This window comes from Apodemus sylvaticus, chromosome 16, assembly GCF_947179515.1.
Source record: "Apodemus sylvaticus chromosome 16, mApoSyl1.1, whole genome shotgun sequence".
Taxonomy (NCBI): Eukaryota; Metazoa; Chordata; class Mammalia; order Rodentia; family Muridae; genus Apodemus; species Apodemus sylvaticus.
Genome location: NC_067487.1, coordinates 65,489,942 through 65,511,563, shown reverse-complemented (window position 1 = coordinate 65,511,563; position 21,622 = coordinate 65,489,942). Strand labels below are relative to the sequence as shown.

Sequence of the window (21,622 nt, the reverse complement as noted above, 5' to 3'; positions counted from 1 at the left end):
AAACAGCGCCAATATTGGGAGACGGGAAAAGTTAGTTCAAAATCTACAAGCACATGGGAAAGCCTCTGTTGTAGAATTAATCTAGTTCCTCCATCCATCCTATGCCTCGTTTCCCCCACTTAGGAACACCGAAGTTGATGGTATATGCCCCCTACCCCAGCAAATGATACAGTGACCACACTGCTTGGTGATACCTTGGACAGTACTATGCTTTGTTTGAGCTTCCACAGAATTTATTTGTAGAGCTACTTACTCATTCTTGCTCTTGGGCACACATGAGAGACTATTTCTGACTGTAACCGACTTCTGACATCTGATTCCCACAAGAGGGTTCATTCCTATGACACATCCCTCTGACTTTACTCCTATTCTTCACTACCCCGCCCCAATTCCCATAAGTCACCGAATCCCATGGAGAAGGCCGTGCTAGCAATAGCTACCTGACCATCTACTTATGGCTTAGTTCTTGTCTTTTGTTTAATTGATTTTGCTTATTTTTTTGAAAGGAAACTTATAGGGACTAGCTACTTATATTTTAAGTACGCAAGTTTTAAGAACTTCATGTTCTTAAAAACAAAATCTAATAGAGGATGGTCACAGAGGGTCTAGTCTTTCGCCAAGCTCTTTCTTTCGTTCTTTTACATAGGATAGGAGAATTGAAAATAAAAGGAAAGTGACTTAGAATGGAGCCTGTAAAGGGTACTTTGGATCAATGTTTTCTATAGCTTTACTCTTCAGCTGTTTTTCTTTTTTTCTTTGCAAATATTTAGAACTGAGTTCTTGTGCTTGTAAAACAGTAACAAAGCTATTGCATGCTTGGGAGCCTGAGAAGGGTATTTTGGACCAATGTTTTCTATTGCATTATTCTTATTGGCTTTTTTATTTTTTAGAACTAAGTTCTTGTATATATAAAATAACAGCAACTAACCTACTGTGTACTTGGGAATGCATCCAGACTAAGATGGATGAGGCAGACAGGAGAAATCACTGATGCTCTAAAGCTTAGGCCAATGTCCCATACAAGAGGAAAGAATATCAGACCACTGAAGCTAACACAGACACTTCTGAATGGGTTTCTCCATCCTGTACTCAATACTGTAATGCTCTAGCAGCCAACACTAATGTATGTACTAACACATGCACTGTTTCTATCAAACTCAGGTGTTCTGTTATATAGGGATTAAAAAGGGATGGTGTAGATGCTAAGGTCCTGATCCCCAGTTGGTTCTTTATATGTTAGTAAAGAAAGCCATGGGCCGATTGCTGGGCGGAAGGAATAGGCGGGGCTTATGGGTGTAGGGATTAAAAAGGGATGGTGTAGACACTAAGGTCCTGATCCCCAGTTGGTTCTTTATATGTTAGTAAAGAAAGCCATGGGCCGATTGCTGGGTGGAAGGAATAGGCGGGGCTTATGGGTCCCTGGAGAAAAGGAGACCACGAGGAGGGAGGCCAAGTTTTAAAGAGAGAAGAAACAAGCAGTCATGTGATGTCTCCGGAGGAGGAGTGCCTCCAGACGGGTGCTCAGGGATGACATCAAACAGTGAAAACATGCTGGCGATTGTCTCAGAGAAGCAAACATTTAAAGTTTTTCCACCAGTTGATTGTACCTCCCCCTGTTGTCGTTCCTAGAGCTATCCTGAAGATGGCTGTGCTTCTCTGTAGCAGAGATGCCTATTCCAGCACTTCATGGGGAAAATGGATTTTAGCTGTAATGGTTTCACATTAAGTATTAAGCAAAGGGGGAGGGGGGAGGAAAGACAAAAGACACATCGACAACAACTAAGAAATTATTACTAGTTGAAGGTAACTTTGATGAGAAAAACTTGAAAGTTGACTTCTTAGCCTGGGGGGGCATCTCAGACAAGCTGCAAATGTTTCTTCCCCTTGTTCTTTTTGGTTTGGCTGTGGCAGAACATGGAGCTGTTTTTATTTAGCAAGGCAGCACATTCAACTCCAGTTCAAGAAGACGTTTCCTACACACTACTCAAATTGATGAGTCCCTCCCATCACATCCATGGTGAAGAACAGACCAGCTATCACATGTCTCGTTATACAGTACAGTTTTCCACCCCCCCCCCACCTCCTACCTCAATTTCTTCTCCAGTGAGCCAAGATTCTTTAGACAGGCATGATTCAGGTGGCACCCAAGAACCTTCTTTGGAATCCGTGTTGTAATAGTAGTTGTATTTCTGCTGCACGTTGAGTTTGACCCATGAACCTTCACTGGACTCTAAAGAAGAAGAGTCTGTTAATGTCTAGAGAGGAACAGAGCTCTTATACTTTCCTATAAAGAAGCCCAGTAACAGTCTAGTTACTAGGACTCTGGTTAGAAAGGGTTGGGGAATGGGAGGAGATAACTAGTATTGGTAAGTCAAGGCTGGTAGACCAGATAGAGGTTCCAGTACATACAATAAGCTAGCAAAAGCATTTTTAACTAAGTGGTCAGGTGGTCTATGTTACAGTCACTAGAAATGACACAGTAAAATGGAAAGAATGTTGAGTATTTGATGGCAGCTCTTTACTACCCCACCCCCAAGTCGGGGAAAGAGAAAAATCTAATACTGACTCTGGACTCCAATTCTTTCATAGGGATAGCTTGAATCAAAAATGGCCAACAAAAAAATCAAAAGAAAATATGTAATGCATGTTACCTGTAGATGCTGACACTCTCACAAGCAGATGGAGACCAGTGAGCAGAATTGTATTTGCTAATAAAGTCATCCAGAATGTTCTAAGAACTGATTTACAAGGACCATGACCCACATTTAAGGCAGAGATAAGTCACTTCTGGGGACAAATTTATTCAAATAACAAAATAAAAGATTTGAAGCAACAGGAAGACCACTGAAAGTAAAGCAGATACTTCCTGATCTGACTCAGGATGCTCTCTATAACCATACAAAAAGAGAAAAAAATGGATGGAAAGGACATGACTTGGGTAGGTGGGGACAGGCTACAAAAGTCCGTGGCAGCCTTGGCTTATGTTGGTGGAAAAAAATGTTTTTTGCTCATGAATCTATAGACCACACATTATAGTATATTTATTTATCTATTTATTTATCCATCTTTCTTTCCTTTCTTCTCTTTCTTTCTTTGTTTCTCTTTCTTCCTTCTTTGTTTCTCTTTCTTCCTTCTTTGTTTCTTTCTTTCCTTTCCTTTCTTTTCTTTCTTTCCTTCCTTCCTTTTCTTTCCTTCCTTCCTTCCTTCTTTTCTTTCTTTCTTTCTTTCTTCCTTTCTTTCTTTCTTTTTTCGAGACTGGGTTTCTCTGTGTAGCCCTGGCTGTCCTAGAACTCACTTTGTAGACCAGGCCGGCCTCGAACTCAGAAATCCACCTGCCCTTGCCTCCCAGAGTACTGGGATCACAGATGTGCGCCACCACCGCCCGGCACTATCTATCTATTTATTTATTTTGAAACAGGGTTTCTCTGTATAGTCCTGTCTGTCCTGGAACTTACTCTGTAGACCAGGCTGGCCTCAAACTCAGAAATCCACCTGCCTCTGCTTCTCAAGTGCTGGGATTAAAGGCGTGCACCATCACCGCCCGGCTTCCTTATTTTTGTTAAAAGTTAGCCTTTAGTTCTGACCCAAACTAGAGACCTAAGACCTACACTAACCACTGAAAAGTTCTGACTAAACTAAGTCAACTTCAGCTAAGGGACCACAAGACTCACCATCTTTCCAGGTAAATCAAAGTTTGAGTGTCAGTCTTCATAAAATGTTTCAATACATTCAAATAATTGAACAGAATAACCATGTCATATAAGTATGTGCTCATGCTTTTTGGTTTTAAAAACTCAAGTCTTCAATTTATCAGGGTCCAAAAAAAACTAACAGCTTTCTCTTTAAATGAGCAGTACAACTGTTGTACAACTGTTGGTCTTTTGTTTTTAATTAAATGTGTGTGTGTGTGTGTGTGTGTGACTTGTACCACTGAGCCATCTTGTCATGACCTACTGTCTCTATCAGTTTCTTTTACTCTTTTCATGGTTATCCATGTTGTAACATATATCTTCTTTCTCCCTTTGGTGGCTGCTAATATTGCAGTATAAGATCTGTCACATTTTACTTACCTATTCCTGCTTCATATCTATTTAATAATGTGTAATTGTAATGCATGTGTCTCAAAACGGTTAAATGGCGGCAATTATTAGTAATAAAGACCTGCTTATATTTTCTCAGTTCTAGGATGTGACATCTATGCATTAGGCTGAGATAACTACAGCTTCAAAAAAGAATCTAAAAGCAGTTCCTTTGCCACAGATGCTAAACATTTCAGAACTAATGTGAAATGTGAAAGCTGATGTGAAAGCAATAATTGCCTCAAAATTTAAGAAACCACAATGCTATAGAAGCCACCATGTCTGAAGTGACATGCTTGTATCAAGTCATGAGGGAGGCTCACCATTGTCAGTCTTCGACTCTCTCGCCTTCACAAGGGTATCAAAGTACTTGTTGGCACATTCTGGGAGTATGTTATGAATATTACTAGACGAAGACTTGAGTACAGTCAAGATATGATCTGATTGTTTTCTATCCAAACACTCATTGACGTCAACGACCAGTGTAACCCCTGAGTAATGAGAAAAGCAACATTTCAGTTAAGTCATTACTTTGTCCTTATATAAGGTATATAAATACATAATTCAACTTTCTAGGAATGCATTGGTATTTTGCTATTAAACCTTTTCTCTTTCTGACAGTCTGCCCATATACACCTGGCCAATCACTAATTCACCTATCAGTTTGGGTTGTAAAAAGAAGGTTCTATAGGAGCATGGCATGTTACAATTCTAACATTCTGGTTAAGCTTGTGTAGGTCTGAGGGCTAACTTGGTTGGGGTTTGCCGTGATGTAATCTGTTGAGCGTGCATGGAAGGGAAATCTTGATTGAGGAACTGTAGAGTTCAGACTGGTCTGTGGGCATCTCTGGGGAAATTGTCTTGATTATTAATTGATACAAGAGGAAATGGCACATTGTTGTTGGCACCATCCTTTGGTTGGTAGTTCTAGGCTGTGAACAAAGTCTCACTAAAGAGCTAGAAAGCAAGCCAGCCAGCAGAGATCATCCCTGGTCCCAGCATCCAGGTTTCTGCCTTGACCTCTGTCAGTGACAAATTGTGACCTAGATGTAGTAACCAAATAAAGTCTTCCCTCCCTTAAGTTGCTTTTGGTCAGAATAAAACTAGAACTGAATACATTACTGTCATCAAATTATGTTTGTGCATCCCTAATATATGTAATACTATACAGACATGCAGCTGAAGGAATAAGAAGCACATGTTGACTTTTGCCAGGTTGGAGTCAAAGCTCTGAGTCCAGAGAAGCTCACAAACAGTATCAGGAACTTCTCCAGCAAACTCCGCTGGCTACTGAGTGACAGGTCCCGACAGCAGTGAGCATTTGCTCTTGTGCCATGATGGTGGTGAACCTCATCTATCATTTCCTCTTTCCTAGAAACACTGTGCAGGATGAAGAGATGGCTCTTGAGAAGTCTGTGGTCTCAGGGGAGTAGGAGGAACAAGGTTCTAAAACCCTCCTCTGAAAAGTCCCAGCCAACAGGTGAGGCCCTACTCATCCTCATTTTACTCATAGTCTGTGGCGCACAGTAGGTGCCTGCAAACTAAGTGACACGTTGGATCAGTAATTCTGGGTTTATCTGGAGCAGGATACTGGGTGTATTTGCTTTAGCACTACGTGTACCCCAAGTCCGCAGGTGTTTGGTGTCACTTCTTGCTCATATCTGCATGCCAGTGTGGCAGTCAAACTGTGGAGTTTGGGTTTTCTGTTAGAAACAATCATTGACTTTCAATTTATGTCTATGGGAAGAACAGTTAGGGTCCAGTGTCTGTCCCAGAGGTCTCCAAGGAGGACATCGGATCAGTTCCAATGCCCAGGGATGCATAACATCAATTCTGATGACTTTAGTGCTTACTAAGGCTTGTGGTTGAGTCAGATAACTGACCTTCCGAAAGTCAAATACATTTCTGTTGAGAAATGTTAAAATATCCTATAAACTTCTTAGAAGACAAAAAATAAAAAAATAAATTAAAAAAAAACACCAAAAAACAAAACCTAAAACAAAAAACAGTTTGCTTTACATCTTAAGCCACACTAGTAGGCTCTCTTTAAGCGATGCATTCATAGACAATAAACACCCAACACAGCAATGGGTTGACACAGGATACTTAGACAGATATACAACTTGTCTGTGGTATTGTAATGTCAGGCTGAGGAAAGGTTGGGGGAAACTATTTACTCCTTGGGGTACAGTGATTGGGGTGGAGAAGGTTGAGAAATACTGCCCTAAGGACTCAAATGTTGGGGATAGATATTCCAGTGAAAACGAACTTAGGCCCTTAGCCCCTCTCCTTCTGTCTGGCTCTTGGTGACATATAAGGGCCAATGCCCTCTGTTAAACAATCTAGGTTGATTCAGACCTACAAGCAGAGTTAGTTTTCATGCAGAGGAGGAAGACTGTTTTTAAAGCAAGACAATTCCCATTGAAATCAGGACATTCTCATTTTAATGTCTGACCATACATAGCTTTTTCTGTAAAAAACAAAATGCTATTTTATCATTACATATTATGGGAGGGATTACAACTCTCACAGCACGGGGCAGGCCTCAGAGAGCACAGAGGGGTTCTGATGGACAGGGCAGAGCAACGAAGCCACATGAGCTGAGAGACTTCTCATCTTCCTAAAGCCCAGCGGCCAGGAGTCTCCATGTGAGAACCAGACCCAACATTCACAGGCTCCATGTAAGGAAACCAAGGACTACAATAAGCTTTATGTTGTCTGGGTCTCTAGGTAGGGGGCATCGCAGGAGTGTCTACATTACAATCTCATTTCTTTCAAGTGCCTTGGCAGATTGTGGCTATCTTTAGTGTATGTGCAAATCGGTAACTCTCACAGCCCTCTTGAATGTATTTTTCCCCCTTAGGCACTGGAGTCTTAGGAGCAACTTCAAAGTTCCTAAGGACATAAAAGTTCAGGTCAGAAAAAAATAACACATTTTTTTTTCAAGCTAAGGAAATAAAGTCCAGATGTTCCTTACAGATCCTCCACATCTGGAAGGCTAAGCTGTTCCCACAGCACTCTGTGATCTAAGAGGATGACACGGAGTCTAATCATGCCAGGGAGTGTCAGGTGGCTAATTTATACTTTTGGAAGTCTAAGAGAGAATGTTACTGTATCAACTTAGAAGCCATCTCAGAATCTCCTTTGATAATAGAGGTATAAAACACAATAAACTTTTTGATCCTTTGAATTAACCTAGGTATCCTGCTTATGGAATTCTAGAATGGCGAGCAACCACAGGGTGTGTTAAGTAGGCTCACTGGATGCCCCTGGAGGGGGAAACTCCATTAATTATCTGACTTTCAAAAGCCCTTGCTCTGGGACAGAAATGGTGACATTTTGGATCTGCTGGGATTGGGGGTCCATTCAGAGCCAGCATCACTGAAAAAAAAAAAACTGCTAATGTCTTTCATATACCACCCACTCCCCATCACCAGGCAGTGGCCTATGGGTCTTCGGGGGAATCAGGTTAACAATACTATTTTCTGGCAGTGAAATGACACCCTGTCTCAAGGAGACTTGGCCTGTCCTCCATTCACAGAGGCTGTGCGTTTGTCAACAGTATGGGACTTCAAGCCCGGGGACTGTTTTTGTGGTTTAAGTTGGATCTTTCTCTAAACTTTTTTTCTTTATGTGTGTGTGTGTGTGTGTGTGTGTGTGTGTGTGTGTGTGTATGTGTATGTGTGTGACAACTTATGGGAGTCTCTTTTTACCATGTGTGTGTGTGTGTGTGTGTGTGTGTGTGTGTGTGTGTGTGACAACTTATGGGAGTCTCTTTTTTTACCACAGGGTTTCCAGGAATCAAACCAGGTTATCACACTTGACAGTAAGCATCTTTACCCACCAAACAATCTCACCAAAACAGCTTACTTTCTTTTTATATAACTTAGAACTCTTCCATCTATACGGCTCAAGAGAGAATTTCATAGATAAAAAGATCACAAACAACTGGCCAACCCCATCAGTCTCTGACTGAGACTATTTCAGAGTCAGCTATCAGATGCAACCACCCCCCCTCTGCCCTTGGTGATTAAGAGCTGACACCAGTCCCTGTGAGAGTCTGACCTTGCACTTTCCACTCCCTGCCTCCTCCCTGCAACCCTTGCCTTCTGATCTGATTCTGAGAAAAACTTCTACTAACAATGGAAAGAAAAAAAAAATCAAATTGTAAACAAATAGTTTCTTATGGATCAATTGAGGGGAAAAAGGATTCAATTTAAACATAAAATTTCAGTCTGCAAAATATTTTTGCTTTCTGATTTTTTTTTTGGCTACACTGTCAAATTTCTTTGGTGATAACACCTGGTTACTGGGAACAGGGCAACTAGCTGGTGACATGTATGTTTACATGTATGTTTAGATATGCGTCTGAGACTGAAACCGGAAAAGCATTCACATCTCTCCAGAAATTCAAGTGAATGACTTCAGTGCATACTCATATTTAAAAAAAAAAAAAAAAAAAAAAAAAAGCAAGGCAGCTTTGGCAAGCCAAAGGAGACGAGGACTCACATTGCTTTGCTCTGTTGTCATCCACGTTGGCCTCATCGACGGCCTGCTGTATTTCATCCAGCCAGAGAACTTTAGAGACATTCTTAGGATCCTGGAACAGTGGCATAGAATCAGAGAACAATGAATCCTGTTGGAACCGGATCAATACCGCTCTTTGGGAGTCATTTTATTATCACCTCCTACTTCTTACTTAGCAAGCACCAGGTAGCCTCGCTATGCGGCACAAGCTGCTGACAGGCAAGCCACAAATCCTCCTCCAGATCATCCCCCTAGCTCCGTGGGTCTCAACCTGTGGGTCATGACCCCACTGGGGTTGCATATACATATCAGATTTCCTGCTTCCTAGCAGATATTTACATGATGATGATTCATAACAGTAGCAAATGACAGTTATGAAGTAGCAATGAAATAATTTTTTCGGGCGGGGTGTGTGTGTGTGTGTGACACCACAACATGAAGAACTGTATTAAAGGGTCGCGGCATTAGGAAGGCTGAGAAGCACTGCTCTTCATCAGAGCTGTGCTGCTGTCCCAGGCAGCCCCAATCTCTAGTGCCCATTTCAAAATGGACGTCCCATGCCTCCTCTGTTTAACCTTAGAAAGAAATGTAAGCTTTCTTCTCAGGACCATGATCTAGGACCAGTGATGGGCCATAGTGCTCTGCCTTAGCTGGCTCCTGCCAGATCTCATAACTCAAATGCCACCTCTATTAAAGAGTCACCCATGGCTATGTGGTTAAACATTCAGGAACTGTGGTTGGCAAACTAAGTGCCAAGCTGCCCCAGGATGCTTTAGATCAGAGGGAAATGGTGATACCCAATGTTTGCCAGACACGCAGACAAAACAGAAACAAAGGTATGGTAACTGGTCAGAGGGAGTTAAGGATCTCTCGTAGAGGCCAGAAGCAATCAGAATATATTCTGTTCACAGTGACATTAGCTTCGGCACACGGTTGAGAAGTAAGAAGGGTATAGTGGTTTGAACAGGTTTGGCCCCTGTAGACTCATGTGTTTGAATGCATGGCCCACAGGGAATGGTACTATTAGCAGGTGTAGCCTTGTAGGAAGAAGTGTATCACCATGGGGGTGGGCTTTAAGGTTTCCTATGCTCAAGTTCAGCCTAGCATGGAGTGAGTCTCCTCCTGGCTGCCTTCAAATCAAGATGTAGAACTCTTGGTTCCTCCAGCAACCATGTTTGCCTGGATGCTGCCATGTTTCCCACCAAGATGATAATGAACTGAATCTCTAAAACTATAAGCCAGCCTCAGTTAAATGTTGACCTGTATCAAAGTTGTCATGGCCATGCCTCTCTTCACAGCAATGAGACCGTAACTAAGCGTTAATATGCAGGATTAAAAAAAAAAAACAACTTCGTTAACAATGGCTTAAGAAAGAGGTAATGGCAGCAGTGAAAATGCAGGGAATTCATTTTAGTGTCTTACAGTTGGGTGAATCCTGGAGATTTTGCTATAAGCACAGTGCTAGCAGATATTACATGGGACTTCAAGTCAACTTTATGAGCAGGCATTAAATACATTCAGGAGAGATTTAGAAGTCCACTTTTTAAAAGGTTTACTTTATTCCCAATTATGTGTACATGTGTCTGTCTATATGTGTACATGGCGGCAATTGCCCTTCAAATCCAGAGAGGGCATCTGATCTGGAGCTGGTTATAGGCAGTTGTGAGCTCCCTGACATGAATGCTGGGGGCTGAACTCACGTCCTCTGGAAGAGCAGAGTGTACGCTCGGCTGCTGAGTCATTCTATTTTCAAAATGCAAGTGCTTATGGAGGGATAAGTGTTGTGCTCTAAACCTGGAACCAAGAAGCCTAGGGGAAGCTGTGGAGATGGCTCAGCTGGAAGCCCAAGGATCTGAGTTTGAATCCCTGGGACCCATTAGAAGAAAATTAGAAAAAAAAAGAAAGAAAGAAGAAGGAAGGAAGAAAGAAGAAGGAAGGAAGAAAGAAAAAGAAAGAAAGAGAGGAAGGAAGGAAGGAAGGAAGGAAGGAAGGAAGGAAGGAAGGAAGGAAGGAAGGAAGGAAGGAGAGCCAGGATTGGTAGTATGCCGTTCTAATTCCAACACCGGGGAGTTAGAGACAGGAGGATCTCTGGGGCTCATTGGCCAATCAGCTTCACTGGCAAGTTCCAGATCAATGAGAGACCTTGTCTCAAAAAACCAGGGCGGATAGCATCGAAGGAATGACACCTGAGGTTGTCCAGTGGCCTCCATATACATTTGCACGCCTATGCACACACATTTATGTGCATACATGCAGCCCTCCTCCACATGGGTACCCACAACACACAAACACACATGGATATGCATATACCCATGCAAAGCTGTAGCACGGAGAAAGAATCAACTCTGGCCTTGGAATCCTTTGGGGTAAACTTCATCACTAAGGGCTCAGGAAGTGTAAGGGTCTGGAAGGAGAACAGACATCCACCAGCTTCCCTCGGGAGAAATGCGAGATAGTGTGCGTGGTGAGGGCTCATAAACCAGACACGCGCTGTTTCCTCCGGTGTTATTGGGGGGAACACACAGCACTCTAAAATATTCATGAGGTCTGTTTCCGGAGTCATCACCAGCTACCGCTGCCACATGGGAAGCATTGGCAGGCAGCTTGGTAATTGCTTAGGAAATGAAAATTTGAAGGCTTTAAGGGAAAGAATATGAGGCTTGAAGAAGAGACAGGAAATCAGGATTTAAAACCATCATTTACGTAATGTGTGAGTGTGTAAATGTGTGGCACATGTGTGGGGTCAGAGGACAATTTTGTGGGATCAGTTTTTTTCCTTCCAGCTTTAGTTGAGTTTCAAAAATAGAACCCAGGTCACCAGGCTTGAGTAGCCAGCAAATACCTTTATCCTCTGTGCCTTCTCATTGGCCCTAGGGGTTTTTTGTTTTTTGTTTTTCCTGTTTCCAAATCCAAAGAAACCCTCCAGGAATAGTTTAAAACTCCCCAGGAATAGTTTAAAAAAATCTAGCACTGCACAAGTTCCTCCCATCTCAGCTATCTTCTGAAGACAGGGATCCACTGCAGGAGGCAGACCGCACCCACCGTTGCCTGGACGAGAAAATGGCGGCCGTCCTTCGCTGAAGAGGAAAGCATTGGTCTCAGAAGCCAAACGAAAGCCCAGACTTTGCAAAACCAAACAAATTTAAGTCAACAGTTTCGAGACCCTGTTGTACTAAAGGAGAGCTAAACACAAGACCAAAAGTGAAAACAATAAAAAAATGTTCCAATGTGAAATGAAATTCCCTTTTTAGTCATTCACCAAAAACTGGTGTTGTGATCATAAAAACAGAAAGAAATATAAGAATATGTTCTGTGGGGTGTGGTGAGGTGTGGGGGGGGGGAAGGGAGTGTCTCAGCATCCCTTCCCCCTGTGGGACCAGTCATGCAACTGTATAGCATAGAATAGAGTTTATTCAGGGCATGGGAAAGGGGGTTAAGAGGTCAGAAGAGACAGAGGGAGAGAGTAGAGAAGCAGAGGCCGGCCATGACCATGTGGAGAGAGAAGGAAGGGAGAAGAGCCTAAGAGGGCAAGAGAGAAGCAAGCAGGAAACAGGAGTAAGAGAGAGAGGAGGGGGGGCAAGAAGCCCCTCTTACAGTGGGCCAGGCCTACCTGGCTGTTGCCAGGCAACTGTGCGGTGGAGCTTAGACAGAATCCTAATAACTGCTCTCCACTGGGCTCGGCAGGGATGCGAGGGGATGAGGGGATGTGAGGGTCTCCATGAGCTCCAGGCTCTGCAAGGATGTGTGTGAGGGCTGGACCTTCACCTGGCTACACAGCCAGGTGTAGCCTGGTGCCTGAGCAAGCAGTGGATGAAACCAGCAACCTGGCCACATGCAAATCACACCACAACTTCCTGAACTTGGGTGATGCCAAGAAATCCCCCCTACCCACAAATTTTCTGGGTTTCTTGTTTCTACAATATTAGAACCTTCTACCTTAGTTAACGGTACCATAGATTATGCAGTTGGAGTGTTAAATCTGACCTTTGGAAATGACATGGCTGGGGGAAATGTAATCGAGATGAGAGAAGTGATATGGGTTCTTAATTATTTCCTAGTTGCCCCTCCATCTCGGTTTAAGTCTCATGTGAAGTTTGAATTTTCTGACTCTTGCTGCGTTTTAGAGGTTGAATTGCCCACCTTGGAATTTAAAATATATCAAGGCAAATATCTTATAATCAAGTTTTCTTTTTTTTTAATACTTTGTTAAATATACTTAATACTAGCAAACTACATGCTGATGGCTAAGATAAAAATGTGATATATATGCTTATATCACATTATATATTGTTCATCATGTTATATATCATATGCTTATATATGCTGCTCTATATGCTTATATATATAAGCACATATATAAATGCATATACACTTATTAAAACCAAAGATCTATATACACGGTAGAAGCATCAGATCAGTAGCTTGGCTTGGAATGGTCCAGTTCCTCAGAAGGGAGCGCATTTATGCCATTCCTAGTTTTGGCACCAAATGAATGAGAGAGAGAGAGAGAGAGAAGGAAAGGAAATATGACTGCTCCTAGGTTTCTTATAGATAAAAGGGAGAGCATAGCCAGAGTCAGAGATATCTGGGAAAGGCCAGAGTATATATGACCATACTGAGCTGTGCCATGTAAGGAGAAGGGTAGGGTGGGGAGAGGGGAGGGGAACCAGGTGAGGCAGCCAGGAGGCCTAAAGGTACAAAGAGAGTAGGTAACCTAAATAGCTGGATTCTTTTAGGGATGAGTTGCTCAGCCCCCTGGACTGGGGAAGTTTAGGGTAGAGGGCAGGGTATGTGAGGCAGGGGGACCTGTAACAGGTAGGGGCTGGTTGAGGGACGCTGGGAGAACATGGTGGTCAGTGTCCACGTGGATCTGTTAAATAGGCACCTCAGCCAATTGTCCCAGGTAAGAAACCTAACACATAACACTAATGAACTGTACTTTATGATAGCTAAGATTATATATATATATGATTTATATATGGCTGTGGTGGTGCACACCTTTAATCCTAGAACACTCAAGAGGCAGAGGTAGGTGGATCTTTGTGAGTTCAAGGCCAGCCTGGTCTATAGATAGAGTTCCAGGACAGCCAGGTCACAAAGAAACCTGGTCTCAAAGCAGAACAAAACAAACCAGAAAAAAAAAAGTTCATGGAATAAAACAAGTTCTTGATCTTCAGTATTTTATTATGATTTTAATTTAGTTCAACTCAAATAGTGTTTTTTGGTTTGAGTCTAACCTGTTATCTAACCCTACAAGTTATCATAGGACACATTGATCCATGGCAAATGAACCTTCTTCCCTGAAACAACAAAATTAAGTTCCTGCCAAGCACTAAGGGCTGTCAGGACAATGGAAGATAGAGAATTTTCTTCTTCTTTTTCCCTTTGAGACAGAATCTCACCATGTTCTGAGGCTGGGCTAGAACTCATGACATGGCCAAGGCCGGCTTTCAACTCATTACAGTCCTGTATGTCAAGTGCTGGAGACATAAATATGCACTGTCACACTAGGTTGGAATTTAGAAACAATCTAATAATAGCTCTGATACAATTTGAACTTTTTAAATGTTTGCTAGGACTGAGGTTGCAACCCCACTGGTAGAGTCCTTGCCTAACATGTGTGAAGCTCTGGGTTCAGTCTCCAGCTCCACAGATCCCAGTAACCCAGAGGCAGGAAAAGGCCCAGGGGTTTAACTACATCTTGAGTTCAAGGCAAGCCAGACTATATGAAACTCTGTCTCAAAGAACAAAATAAAAGATGGAGGAAGGGGTTGTATTTGCTTTTCATGATAACTCAGTTATTAATTTAGTTTAGGAACTAAAATTTAAAATAAAGCACAATTTCATTTTTATTTTTGAAATAGAAATTTCATATTTTGATCACTTTCCCCTCTCTTCAACTTCCAGATCCTTCCTGCCTCCCTAATGCCATACCCTTTATCCATATTTAACCAAATAATATAAAAAAAAACAAAAATAAGAAAGGCACATGCTAAAGCCCACAAAAGCACAACAAAATGAAAACCCAAATATATAAATAAAAAGACCAATAAGACAGAAAAAACAAAAAGCCCAAACAAAGCAATATGAGATGAAATGTCTACAAAAATCCCACTGAATTCCCTTTGTGTTAGCCAACCATTCCTGGGCATAGGGCCTGCCCTGACACATGGCTAATACATCTAGGGAGATTCCACTGGAGGAAACCACTCTTTCCTTTGCCAGTGGGTATCAATTGCAGAACTTTCTGGGTTAGTGGGGCAAGCCCTGGCCCTCTTCCCCTTCTCAGCTCTGGGACCCTCGTTGACTTGAACCTGTACAGGCCCTGTGTGTGCAGCCTTCTCTGTGAGTTCGTATGTGCACCAGTCCTGTTTCATCTGGAAGACACTGTTTCCTTGGACTTATCCACCCCTTTGGCTCCTAACAATGTTTCTGCCTTCTCTTCTGCATAGATCCTGGAGTCTTGAGGGGAAGGGTCTGATGAAGCCATTCCAGGTAGGACTGAGTGCTCCAAAGCCTCTTATTCTGCACATTACGGATCTCTGTGTTTGTTCCCATTTACTGTAAGAGGAGGCTTTTCTGACCATGGCTGAGTGAGGCACAGACACAGGAGTGTAATGTCTGCCCATTCTTGTGTTAGACAGAAGGTATAAGTCTGGAGCTAGGTTTTTGAAATGGGGAAAAGAACAGAGCTGTGGAACCAACTCAAAGCTAATTGCTGCCCAGCATCTGTTCCCAGCTTTGTTTTGTAAGGGACTCTGCAGCCTCTGCCATTATTTCAAGCCCCTGGGGAGAAATATAGCACTGGTTCTAAATGAAATAATGGAAGGGGATGAGGAAGAGTTAAAGGGATATGGCAACTCGCTCCAGAGAGGCTCAGCCTGAGTCATGCACAGAGGCACAAACGTCAAGTGGCCACATCCTTTCTCTGTAGCAGCAGGACAAGTCCCTGCCCACATAGTACAGGCTGGCCAAGTTCTCAGACTCCACTAGCTGCTCACACATGGAGCCGAGGGGAATCTACCCTGTGACTTTGTACGCTTAATAACGGCTCACCACCAGGTCTCAGGACGTGAAGATGAGAGTCCTTATCTTCGTTGTGGCTATGCTGCTGTTTCTGCCGGCCACTGTTTGTCGAGCTGGTAAGTCCCCTTCTCATGGACTAGCATGTGGGTGAGGGAGGGGTGAGTGGATGGTTTCTGCTGTTGGAGTCAAATGTTCTAATTTTCTTGTTAACTCCTAGAAACTGTGAACCCAAAGGCACAGTTTGATCTGGCTGTTTAACCTGGTGTACTATATTGTGGAAGCATCTCAAGTTTGTTCCCATATCAAACCTTGTCAAAGACCAAGCATTCTCTACTAGTCGTGTCTCTACATTTGTGACAGAGTTAAGACTTTATGATTAAGTCAAAAAACATTTTTTTTTGGACTGAGAAGTGTTTGTATGTGTAGAATGTTCAGATGTAGAAAAGATTGCATTTTTTCAAGGCATTAAAAAATCTTTTCGAATTTCTAAATCTTATAATTTCTGTTGTGGCACCGGTGGGGGGAAAATACTGCCAGGAAAAGTAATTTGGTTTCAGCAGTCAGTGATATTAATCAGGGATGTTAAGTGTTTTCAAGGTAAAATACCTTCTTTGCTTAATCTTTCAGAACCAGGGAGTTTTCTCTATCCTTCACACACACACACACACACACACACACACACACACACACACACACACACACACACACATGTTTGTGTGCAAATATGTTTATATAAACATATATGTATATGATGTGTTTATGTATAATTTGGTTCTGTATAATTTTAGAAATAAGCTTTCCCAAATATAATTATTTCACTTTGCACATGTCTCTTACTGTGGTCGCTTGTAACTTCCTCATTATTCTGGAAAGAACTACTTTGAGACAGGACTGTATGCAGGACTCTCACTGTCAGGCCAGAGGGCAATCATTTAGGAGGGGGAGATGGGAAGAAACCAACTTAAACAAAAGGCAGCCCTCTGCAAAAGGAAGGATCCCTAAATTGAGCTCCCTGCTGAAGGGGACCCATGGCAGGGGCTGGACAAGCAGGGTTTGGCTAGGTCTATGGTTTCTCGGAGAGGATAAGTCAAAAAGCTGAGCCATGGTTGCAAGGAAATGAGTTATGAGAGAGAGTTCCTTCCTGCTGCTCGGCCTGCCTGGGAGAAGTGTGAAGTGGGGACTGAGGGAGAGGCGGGGCCAAGGAGGATTCGCAGTCTGCATTGAGGAGATGGGAGGCTGAGGGTCATTCTCTTTGGACTCTCTAAAGCCTTCTCCCAGGCGGGGAGCATTTCAGAAACTCTGAACCAAATAGAAACCAAGAAAATCCTAGTCAGTTGCTTGTCTTCTTTATAAATAAAATTTAGCAAGGAGTGCTCTTCTTAAGGAAAGGCAGTTTTTAACTACTAGAAGCTCCAGGAGGTGCCAGATCTGAAACATTATGGCGACAGTCTCCTTTCAGCATGTTCGTAGACACAGGGCTCTCCTGAGGGCTGACCAATGCTTGGTTTCATCAGCTTTCTCATCAGACCTTGGAGGGAAGAAATTTGTCTACACGGTTCTGCCCAGCTTCCTTTATAGGCGTTCTGAGTGATATCAGACTTGGCTTTACCCAAATGTGCATGTGCACAAGGATTTCAGTGGCTAAGCTCAACTGTAACAGGACAGTCCAGTAATGTTCACATCTAAACACAGCCACACGGAATGCTACCTTCCAAAGTAGTCTTTTCTGAATGACACAGGGTCACCTTCATTTACCAGTTGTTCAGAAAACACTGATTCTGCCTGACACATTGAATTCAGCCTGTGCAAACTCCAAAGTCTGGGAGCAGGAGCCAGATTAAATCAGGAAGAGAGCATGGCTCCACAATAGGATAGTTCACTGAACATCATCAAATGGGGGACGCAGGAGTTTTGTGTCCAGACCTCAGTGGGAGGGCACTAGCTGTCCAAGGGGGAATGTACGAAGCTTCCACCACCATTTGCAGAACTGAGAAACGGGAACTAACTGAATCGTGCCAAGTATCTACAGCACCTAGCAGATGTGTTTCTTTTGTTTAGAAAATTCACTTTGCAGTCAGGCGGTAGTGGCGCACGCCTTTAATCCCAGCACTTGGGAGGCAGAGGCAGGCAGATTTCTGGGTTCGAGGCCAGCCTGGTCTATGGAGTGAAATCCAGGACTGCCAGGGCTACACAGAGAAACCCTGTCTTGAAAAAACAAAAACAAAAACAAAATTCATTTTGCTAGGTAGTGGTGGTGGTTGCCTTTAATCCTAGCACTCGGGAGGCAGAGGCAGGTGGATCTCTGTGAGTTCAAGGCCAGCCTGATCTATAGTGTGAGCTCTAGTACAGCCAGGGCAGTTACACAGAGAAACCCTCTTTCAAAAACCAACAAAACAAAATTATTTGAATGTCTCAGGTTATCATAGTGATTTCATCTTCTGATTTTTCTCTTTGTCTCAAAACCTGGCATTTCTCCTAAAGCCCATCTTTGCATTTCTTCTTCCCTTATCTCTCAGTAAGTTCTCTCTCCACACCCCCTGTTAAACTACAGCCTCTGTGAAGACTGAGAAAGTCATACTTCACATTTGCTCTTGGCTTTTGGGGAATGCCACATCTTGTCATTGCATTTTGACCACATGGTCAATCTAGGATTCTGCTCCCATCTCCTGATTCCTAACTAAATAACACCTTTTCCCCATGGGATACCATATCATGGGTTCCAGGAGCTGGCAGGTGGAATCTTGGGTTGAGTGGAATGTTATTCTAGCTACTATAGTGGCTATCTCTCTGTAAATTCTGTGTACAGGGAGAAGGGGGCAGTTTAATTACCAACATGTGGTGGGTGGCAGGCGGGGGGGGGGGGGGGGGGGGAAGGGCGTGGCGTTTATGTGCCAGAATGTATGAAAAAATCGTGGCTTTCAAGGACAGTTGAAAAGTCCTTTGGGAGTTAATTGTGTGACCTACTTTCTCAAATTCATCTCTTAGATGCACCAACTTAGCACACTACAGTGCATGAGCATGCGCCTTCTGCCCTGGTCTAAGTGTTTCTTGTAGATGAAGTTTAGAACTCTCACAGCACTGCTGCGGACGCATGTAGCCAGCATTTCTCAGAATCAACGGGCTGCCCTTTCCCACACGCAGCAGACAGGCAATGAAACATTTTCCTACAGTGTCCCAGTGTGTGCCTTTCCTTCATCTGGCACAATGGTTCTCAACCTTCCTGAGGGCTGTGATCCTTTAATTCAATTCCTCGTGTTGTGGTGACCCCCGCAACCATACCATTATTTTCGTTGCTACTTCATAACTGTAATTTTGCTACTGTTATGAATCATAATATTTTTAGAGATAGAGGTCTGCCAAAGGGCCACTGATCTAGGGCTATTATAAACTCCTGACATGCAGAGACCTGTGTCACCTAGTTGTTTCTATAGAGAAGCACAGTACTGGAGCATATGATACATGGTATATATACTCACACGCATCATCTATACTGATTTTTAAAATATGACCCCCCAAGTTCTATAATTATAGAAATCACATAGCATCAAACATTTCATTTTTTATCCAAACCACAAGTGGGTCTCAGTAACAAATCACATGCTAATATTTCCTTTCAATTACAGGCACAAAAAATGTTTCAGACAACTCAGCAAAGCCAACCTTAACTATTAAGAGTTTTAATGGCGGTCCCCAAAATGCCTTTGAAGAATTCCCACTTTCTGACATAGAGGGCTGGACAGGAGCCACCACGACTATAAAAGCAGAGTGCCCTAAAGAAAGTATTTCAACCCCCTACGTGAATAATGCTACCATGGGGTACCTGAAAAGTTCCTTTAGTACCAAAGTGATACCTGCCATCTACATCCTGGTGTTTGCGGTTGGCGTACCAGCGAACATCGTGACCCTGTGGAAACTCTCCTCAAGGACCAAATCCATCTGTCTGGTCATCTTTCACACCAACCTGGCTGTCGCAGATCTCCTCTTCTGTGTCACACTGCCGTTTAAGATCGCCTATCATCTCAATGGGAACAACTGGGTATTTGGCGAGGTCATGTGCCGGATCACCACAGTCGTTTTCTACGGCAACATGTACTGTGCTATCCTGATCCTCACCTGCATGGGTGTCAACCGCTACTTGGCCACGGTCCATCCTTTCACATACCGGAAGTTTCCTAAACGCAACTTCTCTTTGCTCATGTGTGGCGTGGTGTGGGTCATGGTTTTCTTATATATGCTGCCGTTTGCCATCCTGAAGCAGGAGAACCATCTCGTCCACCCAGACATCAGCACCTGCCACGACGTCCATGACCCGTGCGAGCCCCCATCGCCCTTCCAATTCTACTACTTCGTCTCCCTAGCATTCTTTGGGTTCCTCATTCCGTTTGGGATCACTGTCTTCTGTTACACGACTCTCATCCGCAAACTTAACTCACAGGACCGTAAATGGCTGAGGTACATCAAGGCGGTTCTCCTCATCCTTGTGATTTTCACAATCTGCTTCGCCCCCACCAACATCATACTCATAATCCACCACGCCAACTACTACTACAGCCACACCGACAGCTTGTACTTTATGTATCTCATAGCGCTGTGCCTGGGGAGCCTGAATAGCTGCCTAGATCCATTCCTGTATTTTGTCATGTCAAAAATCGTAGATCAGCTTACTTCTTAGTCAGCAACGGCGAGATCATCGTAGACAACAAACAAAGTGATCTTTTATGTTCCGCTTGGGGCTGATTCGTGCATGGCACCAACAGCTCAGTTTTTAATTTTTAGATTTCAATTTAATTGAATTTTATGTTTTTGAGACAGGGTCTCACTGTGTAGTCCTGGCTGGCCTTGAACTCAGAGAGATCTGCCTGCTTCTGTCTCCCAAGCGCTGGGGTCAACCAGGTCTGGCAACAGCTCCATTTTTAAGCTCCTATGAAATAGTGCTTCACACATCAAACATAAAATTATGAGGATTAAAAAAATACTTTGTATTTTGAGAGTGTCTTAATTTTAAGCAACATTATCAGTATTCCTATGGCAATGGGCTCATTTCTAGTTGCCTTCCTGATTCTCCAGGCTATAAACTCCCTCCTGTGAGTGGCATCGGTGGCCTGGGAGGTCATCACCACCGTGGTTCTCCTTTTTCCTCAAGCAGGTCTCCTGTCTTTGTTGTATCTCGCACCAGGATCCTGTCTCCATTTCACCTCTGTCCTATGGCTGTCCTCACTGGCAGCCGAGCCTCATTGCCACAGACTGGGATAACCTTCCTTGACGATCTTTCTAAGCACATCACTCACACACTTCCCTTGACCCTGCACTGCTCCTGAAATGAGCAACTCTTGGATGGCTTTCACGGTGGAGCTGTGCCTGCCATACACACCCCTTCCCACCAGCTGTCTTCCCTTCCCATGCCTGCCGCCCCAGTGAAACCCCTTCTAGCACCTTTGCTGTAATCGGTCAGCTTTTCAAGTCATTAAAGGCTCATCCTTCCCTTATTCTCAAACTAGAAGCGTCATTTCCTTCATCTGGATTTCTAAAGCACGTTCTTGGAATTATGACACTTCTATACAAACAAGCCTGCTAAGCTCATTTGCATATAAATATTACTTCCATAAGCCATTAAGTTCTCTATGTGGTCAGCTTTCTGTACCTGCAAGTTTCACACCTATAGATTCAACCAACCACAGATCAAAACATTTGAAAAAATTGTGTCAGCTGAACACGAACAGAGTTTTTTCTTTTCATTATTCCCTAAATAATACTGAAAATAAATAATAATAAACAATACCCTCTGCACAGCATTCACACTGTCTTAAGAGTTTCTAAGTCATCTAGACGTGATGTGAAGTACACAGGGGATGATGCAGAGGTTGCAGCCACTGCAACAGGGATTTGGAATCTGTGGAGTTTAGTGTCTGTGGGGGTCCCGGAAACCACCTGGGAGGTGTGATGGAGAAGGGCGTATCTGTCCCCGCTCCTTTGAGGTTCTTGTGGTCATT

General features: G+C 43.2%; 2 protein-coding genes across 2 annotated transcripts in view; one reads left to right on the top strand and one right to left on the bottom strand.

Moving 5' to 3' along the window:
• The window catches only part of Iqgap2 (IQ motif containing GTPase activating protein 2), a 276,532-nt gene that overhangs the window by 61,082 nt on the left and 193,828 nt on the right, over window positions 1-21,622 (bottom strand). The window contains exons 14-16 of the mRNA XM_052159382.1: window positions 8,589-8,679; window positions 4,403-4,570; window positions 2,088-2,230 (exon numbers count right to left, since the gene is read on the bottom strand). Coding sequence (XP_052015342.1) covers window positions 2,088-2,230; window positions 4,403-4,570; window positions 8,589-8,679 — 402 coding nt within the window. The remainder of the gene's footprint in view (window positions 1-2,087; window positions 2,231-4,402; window positions 4,571-8,588; window positions 8,680-21,622) is intronic.
• F2rl2 (coagulation factor II thrombin receptor like 2) lies at window positions 15,521-21,424 on the top strand. The gene is made up of 2 exons (XM_052159383.1): window positions 15,521-15,748; window positions 19,256-21,424. Exons 1-2 carry the CDS (start codon window positions 15,685-15,687, stop codon window positions 20,302-20,304), a joined length of 1,113 nt encoding a protein of 370 aa, XP_052015343.1. The 5' UTR covers window positions 15,521-15,684; the 3' UTR covers window positions 20,305-21,424.